This window comes from Anas platyrhynchos, chromosome 5 (genome assembly GCF_047663525.1).
Source record: "Anas platyrhynchos isolate ZD024472 breed Pekin duck chromosome 5, IASCAAS_PekinDuck_T2T, whole genome shotgun sequence".
Classification (NCBI taxonomy): domain Eukaryota; kingdom Metazoa; phylum Chordata; class Aves; order Anseriformes; family Anatidae; genus Anas; species Anas platyrhynchos.
This window is the reverse complement of record NC_092591.1, coordinates 38709068-38736747: the sequence shown is the minus strand read 5'-3', so window position 1 is coordinate 38736747 and position 27680 is coordinate 38709068. Positions and strand designations below refer to the sequence as shown.

General features: G+C 34.2%; 1 protein-coding gene across 1 annotated transcript in view; it reads right to left on the bottom strand.

Annotated features, from left to right (window-relative positions):
- Positions 1-27680, bottom strand: part of FSIP1 (fibrous sheath interacting protein 1) — an 83132-nt gene that overhangs the window by 30033 nt on the left and 25419 nt on the right. Inside the window, exon 11 of the mRNA XM_072038396.1 lies at positions 24660-24797. Within this exon, the coding sequence (XP_071894497.1) occupies positions 24660-24797 (138 nt within the window). The remainder of the gene's footprint in view (positions 1-24659; positions 24798-27680) is intronic.

Here is a 27680-nt window from a genome sequence, read left to right as displayed (position 1 = left end):
TATTCTAGAGAGACTAGCATTCAGGACAAATACAAAATTCAGTACCCAATTTCAGGTTCATGCTGAAAAAGACCAAAGAGAAGCAAGAAAAATACAGCTATATTAATGATCACAGTACTATTCTAAATTAAAATAAATACCTCTGTAGTTCATACACACAATACTTCCCCACTACATGAAGGTAGAAGCAACAATGGGCCAAGTCTTTCTCATTGAAGGGAACTTGGGCAGAAATAACAATGCGTGGTGCATTGAGAGCAATAATGCAAGAAACAACAGGGGTTGAAGGATTAAAAACAGTCTGAATTTAGATAAGAAAAAGACAAGGTTACCAAAAGAATAACTTCAGATTTCTTTTTTTTTTTTTCTTTTTTTTTTAATATTTCTTAGAGCATTATTCAGTGATCCACTGTGCTCTATTTATTTCAGTATGGAGAAAAGAATCTCAGGGTAGGAATTGTGATGTGCAATTCAACAAAGCATTGCTCACAGACATTGTCTATTCATCTCTGCCACCTGGTTTTGAATCCAGTCTCACTAATGGCAAGTAAAAGCTTCTTGAATTTGAAAGCTTCACAGGCTACAAGTGGAATAAATATATACAGCCTCCGTGGAGCTTTAAACAAACAGGGATTTGTGCTGTGTTTTAAAGGAGCATGGAAAATGGCATGCTTGGAGTGACCGGAAGTGAGGGGGTTAAATTTCAGAAATTGAAGGAGTATTCTACTATTCTAAGAAATCTAACAGCAAAACAATTATATAAATGAGGACCAGTATCTATCACAATCATATTTTTTCCAAATATGAACACTCTTGTAACTTGTGATGATTCGGTAATCACAATTTCTATGTTTAAAAACTGATTTTTATTTCAAGCCTTCATTTAACTCTTCCCCCTTTATACCACACCCAGATATGCTGTCACTTATAATTTCAAGTGATATTGATAATTTTGATATATATTTATAATTACAAAAATCATCTACTTGAATGGCAGTAGTAAGAAATATTGAGAGCACAATATTTATAAAAATTATTGCACAAAGCAATTTGTTTTCATTTCTGACTTGAGAGTAATCTGGATGTTCATTTGAAGATCCAAATCTTTGAGAAAGAGTTCAAACACTTTGTTTGTTTGTTTGTTTGTTAAGCGGCTTGGAAAAGACTGACTGTTCATTTGGTCTGGGTACAGACTGACAAGCTTCTTCCTGCTAGATAAAAACTGCTTCTAAAAAGGTATTGGGAGTAAGGAATGAATTTCCCATTCTGATTCTACCTCCTTCGCTGCAACAAGGAAAGGAAAAGCTCTAAGGAGATTCTATACTCTGCTCATCTGTTCTTTCTATCTTCTTCTATCTTCTACGAAGTTTCAACAGTGACTAGAAATCAGAATTTTCTTGCAGGAGCCATGGAAGAGAAGGATGCTCTAAACTAGTACATACAAGGATGAAAGAGCCAAGTTACATAAACTAAAGATGATAACATGAAGCATAAGTTAGTGCTAAATAAAAATATATAAAGATATATAAATAAAAATATATAGACTAAAATATACAGTAAGAAAAGAAAGAATGAGTGGGTTGCAATCATAATGTCTTGAAAAGAGCTCAAAATAGACCACCATTATGGTCAAGCAAGTAGAGGAAAGAGGGGAAGGGGAAAAGAACAGAAAATCAGAATAGGCAAACGGAAGTTGAATGTGGGAGATACTAAGAAATACAAGACTACTCAAATTTGAGAAACGAGGGGGGGAAAAAATCCTATTTCCCACTTCATCAAAACAGGTGATTTGCCTCAAAATTTCATCAAGAGCCATCAGAATCAGAAGCCACAGTTGTGCTCATCTTATAAACTGCTCTGCTACTTTACCACCTGGAGCCACCCACAGGAAGATAAATAAATAAATAAATAAATAAATAAATAAATAAATAAATAAATAAAATAACAAAGACAAAGTGCAAGAGGCAACCCTGTACCAAAAATAAGGCAATACATGCTAAAAGCAAACAATAAACTTTCAGAAAACAACATGAATGCTGAAAATTCTCTGTAACAGTAACATCCACACCAAATGAATGTTTTGAGCCTATTTTGTTACTGATGTGCTTTTTCTAGGACAAAAAATAATGAGATAAATAGAGATGTATTTGTTTCCCTTTCATTCTAGCTGGTACTTCAATACTTTTAACATGACAATGTTATGTTTTATAACCCAAGTCAGTAGTAGAACTACATTTAATGTGGATTCCTATACAGCACAGAGTTTATTGGATGACTTCCAATCACAAGTGTCTCATAGATATTTCATACCTAAAATGACTTCTAAAGTATTCAGGAAGAGTGTGCCCTCAGCCACAGAGTCAAGACAAAGATGTGTACATTATTTTTGTACAAATACGATAGCATTCTCTCCAAACGCTTCATTCTGTTTTTTTTAAGGACGCCTACACAGTATTTCTCCCTCTGGACTTAACAACGTGAATTTATTCACCACAATTTACCAACAAAGTAACTTACTAGTGGTTTGAAGACGAAGTAGTAAAATAAATTTATTTCCTGAAGTCATCTAAAAAGCTCATGGAAGTAATCAAAGAAGGTTAAGACAAGCTACAAACAGGAGACAAACTGGTAACCAGTTAAGTCCCTGAGTTCTGATCTGTGTATAGGGGTCTAGGTAATTCAGTAAAGGCAGTCCTAATAAAATCACCATTATGAAAGAAACAAGTCTAGAAAGCAAATACTATATCTCTATATCCCTACACAAAGAGATATATGAAAACTGATAAGGTATCTAAATTCCAATGGCTTCATCATGATCTGCATGTCTTAACTTCCTCTAAAAAATCTCAAGCCCCAGAAATCGTATTTCCCCACTTAAAACAGTACATGTGTGCACACAGTGCAAATGTTCCTTCTTCAGTCATAACGTGTATGACAATCTATAATTCATGCAAGATTAAGTGCCATCCTCCTATACTTTTAATGCTGATGTTTGTAAAAATACCAGATTTTATTAAAAATAGACTTAAAAAGAAGAGATTTTACATACTCAGTTGTTATTACAAAATTTATGCAATATGCATTTAGTGTATCATGATCTTGCACTAGCACTTTATCCAGAGTTTACAAGTAATAATATTATAAAATCCAAAGTTCTCACAACTTGAAAAAAAAAATGCATTTGCTAGCTGTATTTCCTTGAGACTGATTGTTGGTTTGTTGTTGTTGGTTTGTTTTCTTTTTGAAATTTTTCATGTCCTTAACAGATTGACATCACTCCTTCTACAATCCAGAAGGCTTCATATCAAATACGGGAAAAATTAGAGTATTCCACTGCCCATCCAAAAACTAAACTACTTCTGAAGATGTGCTTCTAAATTTAAAAATTATCTGTATGGACTATGTATTTACAATGTGCACTTCCTAATAGTAGTCAACATCTCAAATTGTCTTTTTAAAAAAAAAAAAAAATTAGTGACAAATAGAGATAAAAATAAGTGGTCAAAAGTTATACACTGAATGTCAAATTTAAAATTGGGTATCTGCTAACATAAAAATGGTGTTCAATTCAATATTTTTTATGTTAGTAACATAACTGATTATATTATTTCAACTGTCAATCCAAGTATTAAGGAAGAAAATTAAGAGTTAAGTTCATTATAAAAATAACAACGAATTCCTAAAATGTTAAAATTCAGGAATGCAGTTACAGTTTTCATATTGATTTTACTCAAAATCCACATGACTTTGAAAACATGAGCAAGTATTAACTGCAGGCTGAATAATGGGCTAAATTTATTTTAATGTATTTTTATCATCTTTATCTTACCACTACATTTTTCCTCTGAAAGAAGGCTGAAAACTAGAAAATAACACTAACAAAATACTATTTATGAAAAAGATGTCAAAGGGTTTATTAGGTGGGATGCTCATGACCTCTTTAAAATAATGCATCACTAGCTGTAACATAAATAAGCAGTGCATATAACATCTTATGAACTAAACATGCAAGTGAACCTGTATTTGTGGCTCATTGCTGTTTTGAGAAGTGCCTGATATTTAAATCATAAAAAATGTACTTAAATTTCTTACAAATGCAATGAATCTACTTCTTGCAACAATTTTGTGAGCATCTCCAGCTTCCCCTGTCATCAACATAAACCAAATGCACTCAGCCAAGCGTTGCAATTGTCACTGCGTAACTGAACTTGGTAAACTTATGGGAAGTACACATACATGTAATGAACAGCAACAAGCATACAAAATCAAAAATGTTAATTAATATGAAATAAGGATTTACACTTATGATTTGTATTTCTTCCTTTTCAAAATATATTTCCACAACAAAAGGTTATGCTATATCTCTTGCAATTAATCCTGCAGCCATATATACTCCTCATAGCTATGTAATTTAAGAAACAATATTAAACCTTTGCAGTAAATCACCTTCAATATTTTGCGTGCCTTTGGTATTGAATTTTACATCTGCAGTTAGGGGGGGGAAAAAAAAGACAATTGTCTTGCTATTACTCAGCAGGATACAGATTCCTTTTTGTAAGTGGAATTCCAGACATTCCGTCTGCTTCCCATAAAAGCAGAAAATAGTTGGTCTCAAAGTAGATCGGTAATGGTACATCTAAATAGCATAGGTACAAACCACGTCCAGACAAACAACATAACCACAGCAAAAAAAGTTTCCTATTTCTTATACAAACTCAGGTGTACGAATCATTGCTTGAGCTTTTCAGGGAAGAATAAAGCAATTGCATTATCAGAAGACTGATATTTCTTGACTAAGAAAGAAATAAAATAAAATTTTTAAAGTCTGCTTTACAAAGTGACTGAATTCAACCGACAACTAAATGAAATGAAAACAAAGACGAATCTGTCCTGTTTCCACTGCCTCACAGCCAGCCATCTCGAGGGGTTACAGCTACCTTGCAAGACATCATCTCATCATGTAAAAACTCTTTTCACGTTACTAGAGCTGTGCATCTAATTTATTATGTATACAGAATGAGCGCTTTTCTATTGTGATAGCAAATCTCCACATTACTATGCTCAAATGTGGTACCTGCATACGCAAACATTAATTTGCATGAGAAATTAACTCTGCTCACAGCATGTGTGTGCTATGCTCAGTTGACTGATATGATGGTGTTATGAAAATTTAGTCCGGGTTTCTGTTGCCTAACTAGGCAAGACCAAGACAGCATTCTAAGCACATCTAAATACACTCACACATGCACAAAGCTAAGCTAATGGTGATTTTAAAATGCCACAAAACACAAACTTCACAAATAGAACTGACATAATATTTCTGTCTAGTTTTTAGTGTTGTAGAAGTAGGTTCAAAATTAAGTTATTAATTTTCATTAATTAAGTTATTGTCACATAAGTTATTTATATATTATATTTATATATTAATTAAGTTATTAATTAAGTTATTAATTACATAAGGAAATGTAAAAATCAATCCGCCTACTATGTGTAACCAGAAAATTATACTTACATTTTTCTCCTAGAAGATGCATTCATTTTTACTATCTTAAAAAATCCCTCAAACGGCCTAAGCCAGAATTATTATTATTTTTTAACCTAGGTATAGGCCATGATAATGAATTACGTTATTTCTCTATCATTTGTTATAATTTCTAGCAATGTAAATAACAGGCCTAATCCTAAATATACACAGACAAACTTTGATTACAAATACTTCGTTAAATTCATAATACAAGGATGGACCTGCAGGATCGGGTTTTATAATACTCTTGTGAGTAGTGAAAAGAAAATGACAACCCTAAAAAATATGTCATGCTTTCTTTCTGCATTTGAACATCATTAAGCATGTGCACAATTAGAATATAAACAAAACAAAGCTCATTTTAGTGAGCTTGCACTTCCACATTTGATAGACAATGCAATTACATCACAAAAACATCAGCAAAACATCCTACACCACAGACACATCCAAATATACAAATACTGACCATGTATTTTAAAACAGTGCCATTATGTCTGTTCTGGAGAAGGAAAACAAAATTAAGAAAAAGTTCTCTCTATATATAATATTATATGCCTTTCATATATAGTATGAAAGAGAACTCAGTAACATTTCTCTAAGTAAAACACTTTGAAATCCAACAGGAATTCCTAACACTTAACCACCTCATTGTTTAGTCTACATGTTGCACTAACAAAACCCCAGTTATTGCTAGGTTTCCCTTTCTATTGAAGGCTAGCTTGTACAGACATATGCCAACAGACCACAGTCATAATTAAAGGATGCCAAAAGCCAGAGATGAACTACCGACATTTCAGACACCCTTAGCCAAGACATTTCAGACACCCTTAGCCAAACCATCATCCTGCTTCTGCTTTTATAAACAATAACATAAGAGAAAAACTTTTGTGACTTGTATGCACCATTTTCTCTTCCATAGAAAACGGGCGTACGAGATTTCCTGCCTTGTTTTAATATGAGTGGTCCTGTTAAATATCAGATCAAAAGATAACTTTGATAAGTAGAGAGGAAAACTATTTCTATCTTCAGCCTAGTAACAATTTTAATAGTTTTAAGAGACATATCTAGTTTAAGAAAAAAAAATCAAATGAGTTTGGACAATCAAAACTATGTATCTGATACTTTCTACATTGAACAAAAATATTTGTGATGTTAAAATTAACAAATTGTTTTAAACAACTTGTGTGCTAGCAACCTACTAGCGAAGTCAAGACTAGACAAGGCTGTTGTTTCTGTTATTGCTAGTTTTCTATTCCAGAGTTCATTTTGAAGACTACTGTGCCCAAACATGAAATATATATGAAGAAGATAATAAACATTTCCAGAAAAAAAAAAAAAATTGATTTGGAATCTTCTTTTTCAAATGGATATTCAACTATCTAGCAACAACAACAAAAATAGAACAAGGCTCTTGATTCTCCAGTTTGAGCATTTATGACTAAACTGTTCCAAAATCTATAAAGATTAGAGCTCATTAAACAATTAGGTGGTTTAGCTGTAAAGATTATTACAAACGGATGTGTACTGATAAGACAAGGGGTAATGGCTTTAAACTAAAGTAGAGTAGGTTTAGATTAGACATGAGGAAGAAATTCCTTTCTCAGAGGGCGATGAGGCACTGAAGCAGGTTGCCCAGAGAAGCTGTGGATGCCCCATCCCTGGAGGTGTTCAAGGCCAGGCTGGATGGGGCTTTGGGCAACCTGGTCTAGTGGGCAGCATCCGTGTCCAGGGCAGGGGGGTTACAACTAGGTGGTCTTTAGGGGTCCAATTCCACAAGATCATTGTATCATTCTATGTTTACACCTAAATAAAAGTATTCATTTTCAAAAGAAACAGTAATTCTGAATCACCTATTTTACAAACTTCTAAGAATGCAGAAGCAGCAGTAAAACATCAGTTTTTCCCCCTCACCGCCTACCCCCACCCTCCCCTAAAGAGATATTCAAGATGAACTTATTTTAAAATCTATGCCACAGGTAATATATTCCATTCAAGATTTAGACAGACAATAAATGCTAAAGGAAATTACCACATAAATGACATTCCTCAAAACAAGATGGGCCTGAGAACGAAAAGAGTTGTTATTTGATCCAAGCAATAATACTCATCCTGTACTCAAAGCATAGAAAAACAGTATTCTGCTCTAAATGAAACAACAGCATTCTGCTTTCCAGTCCTTCAGAAAGTAAATTAGTAATGTCAGTCTGACAGAATTTTTTATGTTACAAATGGTTGTAATGAGAATAGATTATTACTGCCTTTAGCTTAGAACATTGACTTAGACTTTAGCAACGAATTTGAACATTTCAAGAAGAAAGGATGAAACTGCATGATTTTTTGTATACTTTTCAGGTAACTCGATGCCCCAGCACAAACATCAGCATTCAGGGACAGCACCTGAAGGAACATGCAGGATTATGGCTACACTAAACTAATTCTATTTACTAGTAATGTGCACTTGTTCATGTAACATCAAGGTTTTCTACAGTCTTGTTATGACTTATTTTACCAATGGAAAAAATGAATACATGGGCTTAGAAATGATCTTATTTAAGGAATCTCCATCTCTAAACTTACCTGGCACCTCCCTAATGCTTAGAGCATACACATAAGCTGCTTTGCTTTCTGTATATAGGGATTCTGTGAAGGAACTGGCAGTACAAGTAAGTTTGGGCTACTTGATAGAAAGAAATTTAAAAAGGCTGAGAACATGAGCTTTCCAAAGTATGATCCCAGCACTACAAGAGATCTAGTTTCTTCTTGTTTTAATTATTGTTTAATTATTTGCAGACTGCATTTTTTTGTGCCAATGTAATACTAGTTCACCAAGTTAAAATATGCATGTTAACTACTTTAAAGCATTTTACACTTTATGACTGCAAGAATCATTCAAAGAACATTCCTGCTATTTCAGTCTACGTTAATTTTAAGTGCAATTTTTAAAACTTTTCTTTACTTTTTTTCCTTACAATAACAATTAACCATGAATTTAATGTTTTGTTTTAAAGGAGAAACTACCTACAATTTTCAGCCGTGGCTGACAACAGGCTGTTGTGTAGATGAAACAGGCTCATTGCAGGAGGCATTAATTTCACAAAGTTGTGCTAATGATTGCATTTGAAATGCTGTCCTGTAAGACAATGTTTAGCCAGTTCAGCTGGACCAACCTTGTTATAATAACTACATTCAAAACTTGGCTCTCTATACCACAAAAACTCCAAGAAAGGGCATAAGTTTTCAGTCTTGCATATTATATTATTCCTACAGTATATTGTCTTTACCTGCTCCTTCCCTCTTAAAACTCTTCTTAAAGCCATTAGCAGTTTCATTGTATTACAGTATTAAAGATGTATGCAGATGAAATAACACAATTTGACTCCTCTCTAGCTTTCATCAACACAAATTCACTGCATTTCTGCATGAGTTTCTGGTATCCGGTACCAAAGTTATACAACACTGCCCCTTAACCTAACCTTAAAGTTTATATGGTTTTTCAATTTGCACATCTGGCAGCTCGTCGTTTCAAAGAAGTTATTACTACACAAACCAGTTTGGGAGACGAAATTGAAATGGGAAGATTAAGAACAAAATGAATTGGAAAGTGCTTGCTAGATGCTATGCTCTAGAAATAAAATGAGGGAAAGATATAAATCAAGACTCAAATTTCACATTAAGATTTTTTGTCCTTACAGAGAAATTTATTTTCCATTATTTGCATGCCCAATACAATTTATAAAAGTAACCAATCTTATTCCGTGTTCAAAACTGACTAAACATAGAAGTATCAGTAAGGAACTACACGCAGCATCCTCTTAGCTCTGCCAGTAGGCACTGAGAGCTACCACTGCCCTGCTTAGTTTGGTTGGTCCACTCACACATGAGACAAAGAGAAGCACTACAGATAATAATAAATAGAATACAAACAAAAGCCTGAGATACCTTAGAGAAAGTAAAAACAAGGTAAAGCTGTGCACTTCCCATATAATCCAGTCTATGGAGATACTGTAATTGGTTTTATCAATGTCTTGGATTCTCATATCAAATACTCAGTGCAAGAGTGTCAGGTGTAACAAGCATTTTACTTGTATTTACAATTATTTTTGGTAATTGAATGACTAGTGAACTAATAATATTTAGGAGTGAAGGATGGATGTGGAACGCAGTTTTTCCCCAAGCAATATTAAGTTTGCCAATTGTCAAGCACCTTTTTCCCATGAAATGTTGCTTCACATGATTTATTTTTTTTTTTTTTTATTACCCTACAGGATTACAGGGAAGTCAGCCATGAACAAATAAGGTTTAATATAATCATTTTCTACCTGGCAAGAATCCAAATAATAAGTTAAGTGGTATAATATAATTAGTAGTTTGGAGTAGTTTTGTTGTGTGTATTTGCTTGTTAAGCAGGTTTGACAATGTACCAAACTTTAACTGTGACACATCTTTAATGGTTAACCAAGGTCTTCCCTTCTTGTATTCTCAGCATCAAGTCATTTTTTTCAACTATTGTTAGCTGGATCTTGCACAAAGGTTTTACCACACCAGGCATTCCAAAGATGCTTAAACTAAGCATTTACTGAGAGGTGTGAGTATCAAAACTGAGTAGTAACTTCAGCATTAAATTTTCAAATGACTCTGCCCAGGCAGATCTCCACGACCACTCATATTCCTATGTAAATTCTCTGAAGATTATGTGGGATTATGGCATGCTTTAAGTGATTTAATCTTTGAGAAAATGCAAATCCAAAACAGCCCTAATGAAGGCAATTTAACCAGTAAGACTTAAAAGCAATGTACACAATGATACATATACAGATCTAATTTTCTCTTCTCAGAAAAATCTTACTAAAATGAGAAAAAAATAGGATTCTCCAAAACATATCAAGTCACCTAACACCATCTACCATCTATCTGCATATCAAAGTTCTTCATGAAGCTACCTAAACTTGCGGGTTAGAAAAATAAGTAAATTAACTATTAAGCAATGCATATTAATATACAAAGAAAAAAAAAAAGAGCATACAACGAGCTGAAAAACAAAATACCTGAATCCAAAGAGGAGCTTTGTTAAGAACAACACATTAGCAGAGCTGGAACTGGTTCTGATGTTGGTGTTCATTTTCACCACATTTAAATACAATTCCGATATTATTTAAAGATTATGAATCCTATGATTTGAATTCTTTTTCTCTGTTTACCTTGCACTTTCATGTGAAGAATGTTAAAGGAAATCTAACTTCTCCACTTAAAAAAAAAAATCACAAAAACCAGTTTTTATTCCAAAAGCACCTGGAAACCTGATAAGATTGAAATCTAATTCTGAAGTTTGCATACAATAAAGATAATTTTTTATAAATGTAATAGCTTCAAATAATTTCTTGTAGGTTTCTCCTTGGGGGGGAAGATAAGCACAAAAATTAAAATCCCTTATTTTACTTTCTTCCCTGCTAGAAGATCAGAACAGTTTTCTATTAAGCAGCAAATAGTTTTGCAGGTTCACACTTTATAGTGAAAATAGCCTAGTAAAGCAAAATATAATTACCTGTATGCTCACACTGATGGAGTAAATTGCTGCTCTAGCTCTTTTCGTGACATCAAATTTAAAAGGAGAATTTATTGAAAGACTGTAATGTCATCAGCTTTATCAACAGCTCACTGACAAACACTGGCAAACATGTTACTTTGTGCCATGACATCATGCATAACTTACACAGCTCTCCAAAATGCTTTGACTTCTGAAATATGATACCAAGAAGAAAAAAATAAAATAAAATAAAAAATTATGTAGCACCATTTTTCTTTTGAGGCTTTTGTTTTCCAACATTGTTTTTTTTTTTTTTTTAATTATTTTAAACAGCACCAGGTGTTCACATTATCTTTATTTTCTTTGCACACTCTTCACACATGCAGTTACTTAACACACGGAAGTAAATGTCCAGTTTCTCCCTATCATCTGAGTAATTTGGATTTGGAATCTTGATATAAACATTTCCAATGCTTCCCAACTGATCAGAATTAAACTGAATTAAGAACAAACACGCGAAGCAAAATTATTCCATTACCTAATTCAGCTCACTATCTTAGCTAGACTCTCCATAGCAGTTTAATCCCATAAAATCTCAAAGTAAAGCCTGTTATAATACAAAAGATAAGTGCAAAGCTCCCATTTTAAGGACTAGTTACAACTCATTAAGGTAAGGACACATATAATTTGAAGCATTAGAATGTATACTGAAATATAATTAGTGGCTATGAATCAAACCTGGATGGATTAAACTAATTCCTGGAATGTTATTATGGAGAGTACCTTGTGGAGAAAGAATGATCCTTCTGTTTGCACAGCAACTAAACAGCTTCAATTTACTTTTAAAATTGACTTGAATGGAGATAAAGGCCCAGCATTTCAAAACGTGGCCTTCTAAATATAATCAGCCTGAATTATGCCTGTTTCACACTGCAGTACTTGCAACCTGGTTACAGGCAGCAGGGATAAGGCTGCACTCAGCTTACTTCACTGCTTAATTTATATGGTAATTACCACACCACAGCCAGAATGGAGAGCATCTGCCAAAACTGAAAGCCCCACAATAATAAAACTGACATGTGCTGTGATATTGTTGAAGTGCTGACTAAGAAACTTCTTTTATCTCCTCTTGAAGCTATAAAATGGTATTCGTGTTATTACTAGCAGGGAATTTTAACAGCCTTGCATTGACAGCAATTATGTAACACATGCACAAAACAATAGAGTTTCACATCACTTAATAAATCCTTGAGCTCTCTTAGCTCCAGATCTCTCGCTGGCTGGATTTTATGGTCTGGTAGTTCTATCTGACCTTCAGAACACTGAAGTATACAAACCACAAAAGAACCAGAAAATTATTAGAAACAACTGGCTTTTCTCCCTGTTAGATCCATTTAATGAAGAGAGCGTGATGCATAATCATGGAGGTTAATTAAAAGATTTACTCACTCACTTTTCTCTGTAGCTAAATGGTGTTGCAAACCCCTGGCAATAGAACAAGTGAGATACAGATGTGACATTTCATACCAAGAACATCCTTTTATCAAACAACACTTCCTTTAAAAAAAAAATTAAAATCACAAGTCCTACACCATGTAATAATAAAACAAATTCAATCATTTGTCACTAATACGTGTTCTCTTATTTTTTATGAGAATATAAAAGTACAATTAATGTTGGGAGTCTACATTTTCATATTAGCTCATTTTCCTGCTGATCTCTCTATATAAAACATATATGATAAAACTTTTGTGTTCTTTATATATATATTGCATAAATATATGCTGCATACAGATATTTGTATATATTTTTGTGTGTACATGTAGACACACATATTTTGTATATATTTTATGTGGGCCATTTATATATTGGAACTTACACCAAAAGATACATTCACGTAGAATAAATGAATCCTCCTCCAAGCAAAAATTATTTGGTAGGTATATGTATTCAAAAACAACCAACACTTTCGATTTCAGAAACTGGACAGTGACAGAAAGTCATGTGGTAGTGAGACCAAACATACCTGCTATCAAAGTTATTCATAAAGTAAATGCAACCACTGAGAATTCAGTTTCCTTACCATTTTCAACTGGGAAGATGCTAGCTTGTTACTAAGTTTGCATGTTATATTTGCATGAATTCACTATACACTAGTTATTTCTCTCCACACTTCACATCTATACTCCTAATCTATTTATAGGTTACACTTCATATGTATCATTCATGAAGAGTTTGATGAATACATCCATAAATCTTAAATCTCATCTTTCTCTAAAAATCAGGCCATACTTTCCACATGTTCTATACAGGAATTTTGCCCTTCCTTGAATGCACTTATTTCAAGTTAATTATTATTATATGTTTGAATTAATTAAAGACATACCTTCCAGAGAAAGTACCCAGAAACCATCATGGCACTGTACTTCAAAATACTCTTACAAGTCCACAGTGCCTACCTTTATAAACAAAACCAAGGAAGTAGTTGTTCTTTTGTTGCTGTATTACTCTAAAAATTCTCTGCTGTTCTTGCTGTTGCTCTGTAGTTACTTTCCTCAGTACTGCTTTCTAGCTTCATCCATCAAAATAATAGTAATAAAAACACTTGTCAGAATTCAAATTAGATTTGATTTCCCCAATTAACTTGAGTGACAAATTAGTACAAGATTAGTACTGATACACGACAGTGACAATTCTAGCAATAAACAACTCGAATTACTTTCCCAATCACACAGGTAGACAGAACTGTTAAACACATGATAATTTCCAAAAAGTGCTATATTTATAAACAAGCCATCTTATCCTAATGTAAGAATCTTCAGGGTTTTTTGTTTGTTTGTTTGTTTTTGATTGAAAGAACACTGGCTGCTAACTGGAAAAAAATAATAACTTCTTCCATAAGAAGATTTTATGAAATTTAGTAATACATATAGCTTCAACAAAAAGGATGAAGTCCTGTGGACTGGTCCTCACTAACAAGGAACTTCCTGCACTTTCTTAATGAGTTTCTGTTACACTTAAACCTATAGCAGATGACAGGCATGATATGTTCATTTCCCATAGAATAAGGGCTCCTTGCTGAGATACAGTACTTTCCCTTCAGATTTCTTTGCAGGAAAGCTTTGATTTACAGAGAGAAAAGCAGATATGAATAAAACCAACAACAACAACAAAAAAGTCTGCTAGAATCATATTTTCATGTTTGGATAAGCATGTACCCAATTTTAATCTTTTTTCCAGGAACACCTCATAAAGTGAAACCTTTCAGAATATTGAAAGTTAAATATTATTTTATCAAAATATATATATTCTTTAATATTCAATACACATGTATATCTCTACCACATTATATTATCCTACTTCGCAGTAGGGCATTAGAGAAGATAAATTAACTCAGAGAAACGTCTGTAGCCTTTCACATCTAACCGAAAACTATCAGCAGTGCATGCAGAAAAGACTGTCTGCCCACATGTATGTTGCACATGCAACAATGACTAGATCCCACCAGAAAGGGATGGGGAACTTCCCACGTGTCAGAAAAATAACACAACCACATGAAGAATGCAGAGATGTTCTAACAAACAGGTGGTCACAAAGGGCATAAAAGGGAGATTCTTGGTATGGAGGTGTGTTTAATCTTGACTGAATTTTGTGTTTGGGGAAAAGAACTGATTGTGTTATTTCGCAATCAATTTGTGTAATGACAATTAAACTTGCCTTTCATAGTTACTGAAGTCTACTGAAGTACACGTCCAGAAAGTCTGTCTACTATCCCTCTTCATGAGCAGAGACCTCAATGATAAGGTTATAAGCAAGCCTGAATAAAAACTCTTCACCACAGCCCTGAAACTAAGTACTATGGAAAACAAAATTCATCTTTATGCAAAAAGGTTGTTCCTAGTCCCATCACACTACTCGGTTTATACATTTTCCATGAAAGAATCTCAAAGTATATAGGAGGCAGCGTTCATAATGTTAGCTTCCTTTCTTCCAGAAGAGCTTCCTGCCCACTTCTAGGCTAGAGAGATAGTGTCCTTCTAACTTATGCTGTTTGGCCCTGAATTTGTGTTCCTTAATGATTATCTTAATTTCCTCCAACAATGTCCTTTCTCACTTCAAACTTCATGATGTAGGGGGTGGGTCACTCTTCTGTGTGAAGGAGAATGAAGTTAAAGCTACTGAGATGATAATTGTTGGGGTTGAAGAAAGAAAAGAACTCTAAGACAGATGCTAACTTTCTAGGTTGTTTCTGAAAGAAAAGAGGCATAATTGTGACTGTGATTGGTAATATGGTTTCTACTTATGTCTGCTTGGATGTGTTGGCATGCTTTGAACATTTCTAGCAAACACTGCCCAGCGATGCGTAGAAATACACAAACTGGGGATCAGAAAACACATTCATGCATGAGATGTCCAACTCTGCCAAACTGGCAACCATATGTAACAAAAGATTAGGTATTTATTTGATTTTTCCATTTAAAAAATGTATATACTTTTAGCTTTTCAGATGCCTAATGAGAGGAAATATTTTAGGTGAAGATTTTCTGGAGAGGGAACAGCCTAAGTATTTTTTGATACTGGTACGCACTGTGCAACATAACAAAAAATATGTTATGTAATTAGACTACTTAGATCAATGAGGCTGAACTTCCAAAGCTTTTTGGACTTTCAACTTTCTTGGACTCTGTAAACAGGATTACAATGTTTCTGAAAATTAAAGTATTATATTCTTGTCAGAAATACTGCTGTTGTCACCTCATGAAACTATTTCTAGAAGCCAAAAAAAAAAGGCAACAACAACAAAAAAAGAAATACTTATGGTTTTCAAGTGAGCTTTTTTGTAAAAACTGATTAACAGATGTATCACAGTATGTCATCAATTTGTGTTAATATATTAATTGTAGTATCAATTTTATTATACGTTTAACGAAATAAGTGTATTTATGAGAATCATTCTGAAAATACAGATGAAAATACATAAATGATTATACACCTTCAACTGAAATACATGAGATGTCAACACCAAAATTACATATATTTATAATAAAAGTAACATCTTGGTAGCATAGTTGAGAGGCTTTTGGCTTAGTAACCCCATATGTTTGTCAAATAGTTTGACGTAGTTTACAAGAGTATCAGCACTCTGAGCATCTGCTATGTGCTTTACATCCTCCACATTTACAACTTCTGTTTGATTACACATCCGTCTTGTCCTAACAAGTTGAAGTGACTCAAGACAAGATTACAAGTTCTGCTACACACTTTGTACATGCAGACATCCAGGCACACATGCATAAACATTTATAGCCACGGGATTTCTTTTATGTTGACATTTATTGTAGACTCTGACTCACATAACCATCAGCCCTAAGACAGAAGGTTGGAGCTATATACTACTTCATAAATGATCAAGACCTTGATCCATAAAGGATACCCTGCACCTACATACATGTTGCAGAAGGTTTTCTCCACAGCAGCCCTGTTACACTTCTCTCATTCTGATTGTAAAATATTAGGGCAAAAGGACAAATATAGCCTTTCCCTACAGTACTTGCACAGAAACAGAGGCTTTTCCTTGACTATTCCTCCTTAGTGCACAGGGTGCAAGAAGGACAACAGAAACAAGGTTTCTTTCTGACAGAGATTAAAGAACGGTGCTACATGGCAGCAAAGAATGAAGAACTCCTAAATTTGCCAACAGAGGAGTGTAACAACAGGCAAACACCTTCTTGCCTCAGTAGCACAACCACATTTCAGTGATGCAAATCGTATGCTATGTACTTCCTAGATAGATTATTAATCATTAATAATTAATGAATAATTAATAAGCAAATACAGGAACACTGTTACTTCATAATTGTCAAGGTCAGTGAGAACAGAGGGTATTTATGACAGCACAGAAGAATATAATAGCATAGAAGCAAATTAGTTTCTGCAAATTCTGTCATCACCTACGACAAAACACGTTTCCAGTAACAACCCATTTGATGGTGTAAAATTCCATTTATAAAAATGGAATATGAAAAATGAAGATAACTAGGAAAGTAGCATAGCTACAGTTAAATTTAAATTATGTCAGGGATATGAAACTGGAGGAGGCTTCGGACAATGGCTATAAATAGCACTACAATGAATTTAGAGAGGGGTGAGTAATCAAAGATGGTTTGTTTGCTATTTTAAGATGGCAAACACCATAATACATAGGAGAAAAAGCAAAGAAAGAAAGGTCAGCTCTAGAGAATAAAATGAGATTATATGGAAGACATTGGGAAAGAGAATGGGAACAAATATAGCGGCTGAAGGATAAAACAGACAAAAGACTTCCTTTGTTCAAAAGCGGCTGAGAAGAATGGGACGCGAGCTGCTTCTCAGTTTTCTTCTACACATTCTGGTAGAAACAAGTAGCAGACTCTTCCTTAATAGTTGAAAACTACATTTTGAGATAAGAAGAATCACATTACATCAATAGAGAATTTAAACATTCTTATCTAGAAAATAAAATTATATTTAAATAAGGTCTCCTTGCAGCTATCATATTCAAGCAATGCTTTTTCTGATCAATGATTTCTCTAATATTTCTGAGAAGCTTTGATGCAAGTTCACAATGTTACTTACTTTTGTATGGATGTTTTTAATGTAACTGGCTCCTTCATCTAGGTAAGTATTATATTAATATATTGTCCATACAAAATAGAACCATCATTAAGATTTTAACTGATTAGTATTTTATATAATTTGGTATTAAAGATTTATTATATATACAACATATATTGAATTATATTAAGTTGCATTGCAATATATTGTTTTCAAATTGTTGTTATAAATACTTCTAACATCTGCTTCATTCTTGTCAATAATACTGTGAAGAACAATCAAGAGACTGGAAATTTATTTTAATCATATGAGTGAAAAAATTACCGTTTATTAATGTTATTTAACTTTGCCCTCTGTGTGTATAGTAGCTGTTAAATGAAGAACCTTTAGATTTCACAGTAATATTTTCTTCTAGATGAAAACACTATCAGTTTTCATTCCGAAACAATTTTGTAGAATTATGGTGACAATTAATTATTTAAAAACTTGAATAAACAAGATATTTTTGAAGCTTAGTGATAACTTAGCAGGCAACTTTAGCACTTGTTACTTTCTGAAGGAATAACAAAAAAACAGTGGTACACCTCAGCCTTTAGAAAAGTGGTCTTTTTTTCCTTTATTTGGTGAAATGAAGTATGTATTATGAGAATGCCTTAGTAAAAAAAGATCTACCTGTATGGAGAAACATAAGCTTATAGAGAAACTAGCTCATTACATGGTATTATGTGAACTAAAAGAAATATGTTTGCTATTTATACATGTATGTAACTGCACAGTACACAGGAAGAGCCTACAAAGGCTAACAATGCATAAAGTAGTCAAAAGAAAGCAAGCAAAAAACAACAATTGTAATACCATAGACTATGGACCTGTGTTCAAAAGTTTTAGCAATGAATTTTTGCAAAAACGCTGTGATAGAAAACTGTATTACAGGATTGTACAGTTAACAAATTGTTCTCCAAATTAATGGAAGGACTTTATCTTTCCCTCTTCTTCCCTTTAAATGACAGAAGTCAGGAACAAATTATTCATCTCATCTGGAATTTGTCTAGTACAGACACAGGGTTAGGTGCATTGAATTCAGTCAGTTTCAGGGGAAAAGCCGGCACAAAATTATATCCATAATTGTTGTTATCCTTATGCAGGTTCAGCCATAAAACAGTTTGAGAGATTTTCTCCAGCAATAAACAATAATTAATTTTATCCCGTGATTTCCTTCCTCACAGATATGCATTATCCTGCATCACAAAGAAAAGTATCATGTCTTCTGGCTGAGCTCCTGAAGATAATTTTTCTTGACAACATCGATACTCATTTTCTGTTTTCATTCTGCACCACCTATACCAATTGCTTAACTTCCTGCAAAGTTCAGCTATTCAGAAGACAGAGTATGTGTAATTTTCATATTCTATGAAAAAACACCTGAATAATTAACAATCATACATTGTGCTTTGCCACCATATTGACTAAATTTGGGAAAAATTAATTGCTATAGATGTATGGACATCTGATGATACTAAATTTAAAATTAAGCAAACTAAATTTAACTTATGGTTTAAAAGAACTTACTGAAAGTAAGTAGACTTTTTTTTTTAAGTAGGTACAACCATCTCAGTCATGCTAAGAGGTAACGTGTGTGTACACAATTATGTGCCATTGTAATATATATTTTAAATATATTTGAATTTATATATTTAACAAAAACACTAAAACAAGCATCTGTGGCTAGTTTTTGGCAGGAAGGAATGAGCCTCCAGGGTGAGACATTTGAATTAAAACATCCCTATAACCCAGCAAAGGTGAAATTGTGTTACTTAACAGATTGCTTGGACATATATTTAAACCTACTATCTTCTACGAAGAAATACAGCACATCACCAAACATGCTACTAGATCACAAATGGCCAACTAGTGGAAGCCTCAATTGAAAAATAACTACATTTATTATTCTTTCCATATAAAATTCTTTTCGTTAATGCTCAGCAACACGCATTTGGCAGCTGAACATTTTTTTTTTGAAGCAGCAGTTAACAATGCAATTCACCAAACAAAGATAAGCTCAATGGTTTCCAGGAAACTGAAAGATGAAAGAATGTGCAAAGAGTCAGCCATGGTTTCAAATGAAGAACAAGTGAACTAAGGTCAAACTAAAACCTAAAAGAAATTCAACAAGGGCCCAGAAACCACGGTACAGATACATTTCAGTTGGATTGAAATTTCACAATACATTTCAACATGAATGCATACAATACATTCTTTGGTATATTAATTCACTGGAGACAATTTTTTCAAAGTAAAGGAGGACCTCAGATTGCAAAACCCCTAGTTCCTTTACTTAGGAGTCTAACAGTTCAGCAGATTTTCTGTTGGTTTTTCTTTTGTTTGTTTGTTTTGCTTTGTTTTGTTTTTTTTTGGTATTGATCATAAAGTATATTAATGTCTTATTTTCCAGCCTTGTTTTGTGGTCTTGGTCCCACACTCAGCTGAAACCATGAAGTCTAACAGCATACATGAGGTAAGGTGTTGTGGAGGCATCCATAAATTTCAGAAGCCAGTGCCTACTAAATAGCCTCCTTCAGAAATATTACAAATGTATTCTTCCCTCATGAAGAGAGGGTCAGAGTACAACTACAGTTGTACAAATCCATTTGAACAATTTCTTCATATTGTGGTAGTGAAAGAAACACAGCATTCTCTCCCCCAGCAAAACCAAAACTTTGTGAAGTTAACTTTATACCTACTGCAAGTTACTACCTAATACATACAGCTAAATTCAGCTAGTTAATCTATCCATTATTTCCACATAGGAAACAAAAATAATAACAATTATTATCTGATGGATTTTTTTTTAATAAATTGTTAAAAGCTCTCTCTCAGACATTTGTAAAATATTCTATTTTAAAAGTACAAAGTCCAATACAAGCATGGATTCATAAATAACATTCCTAACTTCTGACAAATCACCTCCTCCACTCCGAGCAGAGAATTTATTTCTAGTTTTACACAGAGAATTACAGTAGTTTAGGAAAGAGTAAAGAAGATCTTTAAATACAACATGAATTTTAACACAATTGAATTGGCTAAGCTAGAAAAATAGCAATGTTAGAAGCTGCATACCTGGTATCATGCCAAAAGTGAGACAAAATCTCTTACAACCTGTATTTTACACCACAGAAATGTTTTCACCAGTATAACATGCCCTAGAACCATGCCCAGGCATTCCTCCACTGACATACAGTGAAGAGTGCCACCTATTGAACCTCAAACAGTATTTCCTAAAATACTGACCTTTTTTTCAGGAAACATAACATCTACATACACCCTCCTCACCCCAAACATTCAGATTAGATTTCTGTCACAGTTTCTAGGCAGAGACCACTTTTGCTGCTAATGGACATGAAACTAAAAAACAAGTATTTTCTGGAAGCTGTGCTTCATTCACCCTCTGAAAGTGTAGATTTTCTATGTATTTGACTGCTAGAAGGAAAAATCTACTTTCATTTACAGTTGAATACTTCTTTATCTACTCTGGCAAGCACAATATCTCACAGAAGACCTTATAAACAAATTTTTCATATCCATATGCTATGCTATATTTTTCATATCTCACAGCTATCCTACATAGCCAGAGCTGATAGCAATACACATTAGGTCCCCTTAAGCCATACTAGGTGCTGCATAGCGTGCAGCAAAGCTAGCCTGGCCATGAGTTACATCGGTACAGACGAACTTTGTATTTTTTAACACTGTAAATAAATATTACAGACTTTCAATTTAGACTTCTAAATGCCCACACGCTCTGTCCAAGGATAAATGTCCAGTATGTTACAAATGTTTGCCTGTAGGCTGATACCAAAAAATACTGTTATCAAGTCTCGGAACATTGATATTCAAAATACTTGAATAAGTCAGCAGCCCACCGCATTTCCCAGGCATGTGGTAGACCAGCACAGAGTTCCCAGACGCACTTCCTCAGATTGTGTTTGTCTCATTAACAAGGTCAGTAGTGACAAAAGGTGATATAAAGGTCAATGAACAGGAAATGATGATAGTATACAGACTTATTTTATCTGTTTACCCATTAACCTATTCAATATACTGAAGTTCCACAGAATTCCTCTAGTTATTTGCCTCCCACGTTTTAACTAACACTTGCATAGCAGACATAGCAGCGTATTAAAAGGAAGTTTTGGTGCTTTGAGCAGATAAGAGATATGCTGACTTACTGTAGATTTCACACACGTGAGCAAACCATCTGTAAACCAAGACTGCCTCCTTGTCCTAAGTCTTGTTCCCATACTCTGTAAATACACAAAATGAACTGATGCCAGGAATGCATGCTAATTGACCGCTGTTTTTTCTTCAATGCAAAGACTAGTAGGGAATAGTATTTATCCTAGCTGATCTGCAGAAGGTAAGCCCACTACTGAAATAAGGACCTCCAGAAGTCACAGATGGACTACAGGGATTTTTGTTCTACATGCAAGAAATTGTTTTATACAATATGCAGTCATTAAAAACTTACTGATTTTCTTTCAATCCACTGATAAAGATTACTACCTGAGAAATGTGCAGACATTCTTGATCCTTTCCCTTGTAGGAGCAGAAAGATCAATAGGTTGGCAGCTGTCAGATCTCCAGTCCAACCTCTTGCTCCAAGTAAGGTCAGCAATGAGATCAGACGTAATGGTTTATGACTTTATCTTGGCAGGTCTACAAAATTTCTCAGGATGGAGATTTCACAGTCTCTTCATGCAACCTGCTTCCTATTCTTAATGAACTCGGAGCTATTTTTTTCCCTTTAAATCCAATTGGAAACTTCCCATTTCAATTTATGAACAATATCTCATTCTCCCACAACATATATTAGTAAAGATACTATAGCTCTGTCCTGGATGTGATACTCTAGGCAGAGTCTCATGAGTACTAAGTAAAGGGAAGTAATTATTTCCCTTAATCTTCTGACTATGCTCATGTTGCCATAGCCACGTAGGCTGTTACCCTTCATCCCTGCAGTGAACTCTGCTGGCTCATGCTGTCCTAACGTCCACAACACCAGGTCCTTTTCAACAGCGCTGCTCTCTAGCCAGTCAGACCCCAGCTCAGATTGTTAGAGGGAAAGGTTCCTCTGCAGTGTAGAACTCTGCGTTTGTCCTCGATGAATGTCTTAAAGTTCCTGTAAACCCTCTCTTCCAGTCTAAATCCTGCTGAGTGGCAGTCCTGCCCTCAGTTTATCAAGTAGATCTAGTCATTTCATCATAGAAAGCAATCAGGTTCATCAGGTATGACTTACTCTTGATAAATCACAGAATGGCCAAGGTTGGCCATTCTAGATCTGGAGATCATTTAATCCAGCCCCCTGTCAAGCAGAGCCACCTAGAGCACATTGCACAGGATGGCATCCAAGTGGGTTTTGAGTATCTCCAGAAAAGGAGAATCGACAGCCTTTCTGGGCAACCTGTTCCAGTGCCCAGTCACCCACACAGAAAGAGGTGTGTTCTCGTATTCAGATAGGACTTCAAATGTTCACCCATGCTCACTGTCCCCAGTCACCACCTGCCTCATTTGCACAGCTCTTTCATCTCAATTAACCATAATGATACCTCTTGCTAATGTAGCAAAAGAGTTTGTAGTAAAAATTTGCTTTATCATATTACCCATGAAAGTTTTCGCCTCAAGTCAGTTTCTCACACACTGCTGAACTAGTTTGTCTTCCCCACATAGCACTTTCTATGGAAAAACAAAAGCCTTCCAATCTCAAAGCAGAAACATAATACTAAACATGTTAAAATCTTAAAAATATGCATATATACCCAGTTTTTGACTGCTAGTCACTAATTGCTCACTAATGCACTAATGTACTTTTGAGCCCTCAGCAGTTTCATTGGATCTTATGTGAGTAAGACAAGCCTTCAAAGTTCTGTTCAAAGTTATTTAAAAAAAAGAAAAGAGATTTAGAGATTTTCTTTCCATGTTCTTCAAAAGATCTATGCGGGATTCAACATATAAACAAATGCCAACATCAGCTTTCAGACCAGATGACAACTGTACCATCTTAGGACTCTTCTTTTTAATTCATCTGCTTTAGAATGTTTTGTTTATTTTCTCCCTAATCCTCCTCTGTATAGATTGTTTTATAGCTCTTTAGGATTAAACAGCACAGATTAAACAGTACATTTACAATGTATATGTCAAAAAGGATTTAAAAGAATTCTTGAAGTCCTTGAGGTTCCCCTGCCACCATTTTTTTAAGTTATATTTCCTTATTGTAACTTGAGAGTAATGTAATAAATTATACTCACTGAAAAAGAAAAGAATAGTAATCTTCTACTTGAGAGAGGTACATAGTTCTGCAAGTTCAGACTTGTTAGTACTGACTCTATGACTTAGGAATAAACAATTTCTGCCTACTAGGATAATAATGGGATCCTCTTAGATTTTAAGTTGCCTTCTCTCTACCCACTTTTGAGTAAAAGTAGCAATAAGAACGCAATGTGATGTACTTTTTCTAATTATGTAATGATTTTTTACTACCATCTAACTTACATGTTAATTTTTTAATTGCGCTCGCCTCTATGACATTCGTGCATCAAATGAAAAGTACAGAAATACGCTAAATGAATTCAGCAGAACTAAACCACACAATAACTTAGTACACACAGCATTCCCACTAGACCTGGTCATCCAAAGAACGCTGATTTATATGAACCATAAAAAATGCCTTACAGATGTATTTACACATGATTGTTTATAAATGGTATCCCCCTCTAGGGAAGAGAGAAGAGCAATTTTTTTCACTTTGAAAGACACAATGTTAATCAAAAAGATGCATTGCAACTGAAAAATACCTCCCGGATTAAGAAAGCTTATTTGAGAGTTTTGCATGTATATTTCTTAAGGAACTCCTTCAGGAATAACAAAAGGTTGCAGAACTGGATTTTGTTGTAAAGACAAATGAAATTATAAACTCTGAAGTTTTCAAATTGAGGAAAAACAAATGAAAAATAGGAGACTTACAAAATTTCCCTGTAGAGATTTCAGTTGATGATCTATCTCTTTCAGACGGTTTTGTTGATCACGATGTTCCTTATTGTCTCGTAGAACTTTCTCACCTGGAACTGCTTCTAGGGTTCTGTTTGCATAAACCAGAGACTCCTGATGAAAGAAAGATTAGGCAGAAATTAAACGCATGACTTTGTATTGCTTCACAGCCAGAAGAGCGTTCCATTGACATGTTTCCATCAGGAAAACATGTAAATCTTTAGAATAACTAGTGAGCAAGGGTTTGAAAAACTTGCTCCTATCACTGATACAGGGAACAGAATCAGGACATCACTGACAACTCTCAGAAGAGAGCAGAAGAATCAGAACTGAAGTGTAGGCTTTGTTTACTAGACATCACGGTAAATAAGAAGAAACCCTCTCTCACAGTTCAAGTGTGAGTTAGCTGTGCAACCGTTATTAAACAGTTCTCACACTCTGCAGTAGCTTTGGATTAGATTCTGAAATTTATATCAGTGCTGAATATTTTCAAGCTTCAATATAGTCTCATTACATGCAAGAACGGGAAGTAATTTAGATAATTACGAATGACATTAAGGTCATTGAGACATATAGATCATTAAGAATAGCAAATATTGGCAAAACAGCAAAGCTATGTTTTATTTTGAAAAAATCAGGACTTTCTGTTGCAAACCAAGGATCCTATATAAGAATCCAAGTAAACCAATAAGGGAGAGGAAAAAAAAACAAAAACCTGTTGGTCAATTCAACCCAAAGGAACATGAACAAGCACTTAAGAAAAACATGCTCTTTTCATTCTTATTTTCAGAAGCAGCTCAAGTTATCTTAATAAACACATGCAAGCAGAACAATTTCAGTTACCTTGTCTTAACCGGAAAGGAGAATAATCTTTACAATTTCGCAACTACAAGGTTGAAAAAACTGTAAGCATTACAAAACATTTTTTCTGAACATCAGATAAATCTATGAGCTCTGAAATCCAAACCATTATATGCCTGAAAATAAGCTTATTTTAAACACAGTACAGATCTTTGAATATGTATCAGCAGTAGTTGGCTGTGCCACAGTCCCAGCAATTTTTTCCTGTAACTGACAAAGGTATAAGCAGCAGCATCTGTTAATGACTGGAATGTCTCAAAACTGGACTCAAATTTAATGTGAAGACCGCCTAAAGCCAAAATTGTTAATATTGAGCATCTAAAACTTGGCTTCTAGATACAAAGGTAGTTTATTAGTTAAATATAATGCCCAATAGCAATAAAACTGCACGAGTTACATCTACATAGAACACACACACACACAAAAAATGACTTATTTAAACTTGTGTTTATTAATACATGAAACAAGGATAGGAGCTTTATATCTGTGATATAAATACAGATTTGGCAAATGAGTCCAAAGTATAACTGACTCTCCCTCTAATAAGATGATTTGCATGGTTTTGTGTTCCCAGGGATTTTAATTCAAGTTAAATCTTCCATGGAATCCTGGGGAAGAAAAGGGGATGAGCAGTATCACAGAGCAGTATCATATTTCACTTTTTTGTTGTAAAAAAAATATAGTTATTTCTGCAATTACATTCCTAAATCCAATCTTTTGATCTGTGCATATATAGAGGCATTGTCATCCAAGCAGTTAGTGCTCCATATGGATTAGAGTTGCAGTTATCATTTGGTTTAAAAAACAATGTTATGAACACAATTAAGAATATGCAATTAGTGGTACTGAGAAATCACTAAATATTTTAGTGATTTAATTCTTTTTTTCATTGCACACGTCATATGCAAGGACTCCTGGTTGACATTTTTATATGAACTCAGCCTTCAATCAAGAAGAGAGCTCAGACTGCAAACAGCATCTCTGAAAACATTGCTACAGTACCAGCTTGATCTTAAAAGGTAACAGTGAGTGGAGTCAAAATCAGAAAAGTAGTACCTTCAAATTATCATCTTCCCCACACAATTTCCTGAAGCCAACCTTATGCAGATCTCTGTCCTAGTCCATGTCAAATTTTAGAGAGAAACAGCTCAGCTTCTGCATGTACTTGTGAGCAAGCTCTTCAGCCTTTAGGAAAACTGTGTATTGTGATGTATTTTTCCTTTTATCCCACTGGATATGATTTTAAACCTATTTGTTTCTCAAGTAAGTCAACACTGTTCTATCAAAAGAAATTCCTAACTGAGCCTGATGACTTCACTCTCCACAAATTTTTCTTTAGTATTGATCTCTGCAATGATATCTAGACAATTCTTATCAGAGAGTGGTAGATAAAAAACTTAAGCTATGAACATTTACTAGAAAATGGGAGGAAAAAGTATTTGTTTCAACATTTTACCTACACAAACATCCATGACTGATATAATTCTATTTAGCCCCAAGATTGCAAACCTAGATTTCTGTTAATTTCTATAAATCTCTGAGAAGAAAAGTCACATGAATTTCAAATCCTAGCCTATAAACCGTCATGCTAATAAGTAGTGGAAAACATGAAGCTGGAAAGCCTTGCACTATTTTCCTAGTGTTTTTTTTCTAGAGTTCAGAATTTTAAAAAACAAATGAACAAAAGAAAATACAGAAAATAGTTGAATAAAACTCAACATTAATAAACTACTCCTTTCCTTGTATTCTTGGGAATACCTGCCAGCTGTAGTCTCAGCGCATCAGCTGATATCTGACCACTACGGAGATTAAACTTCTGCTTTCACAGAAGTGGTTCTCACAGTCTCATTTATCTCATCCCTGAACAGTAACTGATCAGAATTCACACTGTATGAGCAAAGTTAAGACAAATTTTCTCCACATACTCATTTTATAACATATTTCTCAAGACATCTGCATGAAGGGAAGTATTATATCACAGAAAATATTTTGTTGTCCATGTTTCAATTGTTTTGAAACATTTTATGTTTTTCATCATTAGTGATTAAAAATGATTTAAAAAAAAAAAAAAAGAGGTAAAAAATAAAATTATTACTCACAAGGGAGGGTGTAAGTACTTAGTGACAGTCAAAGCTG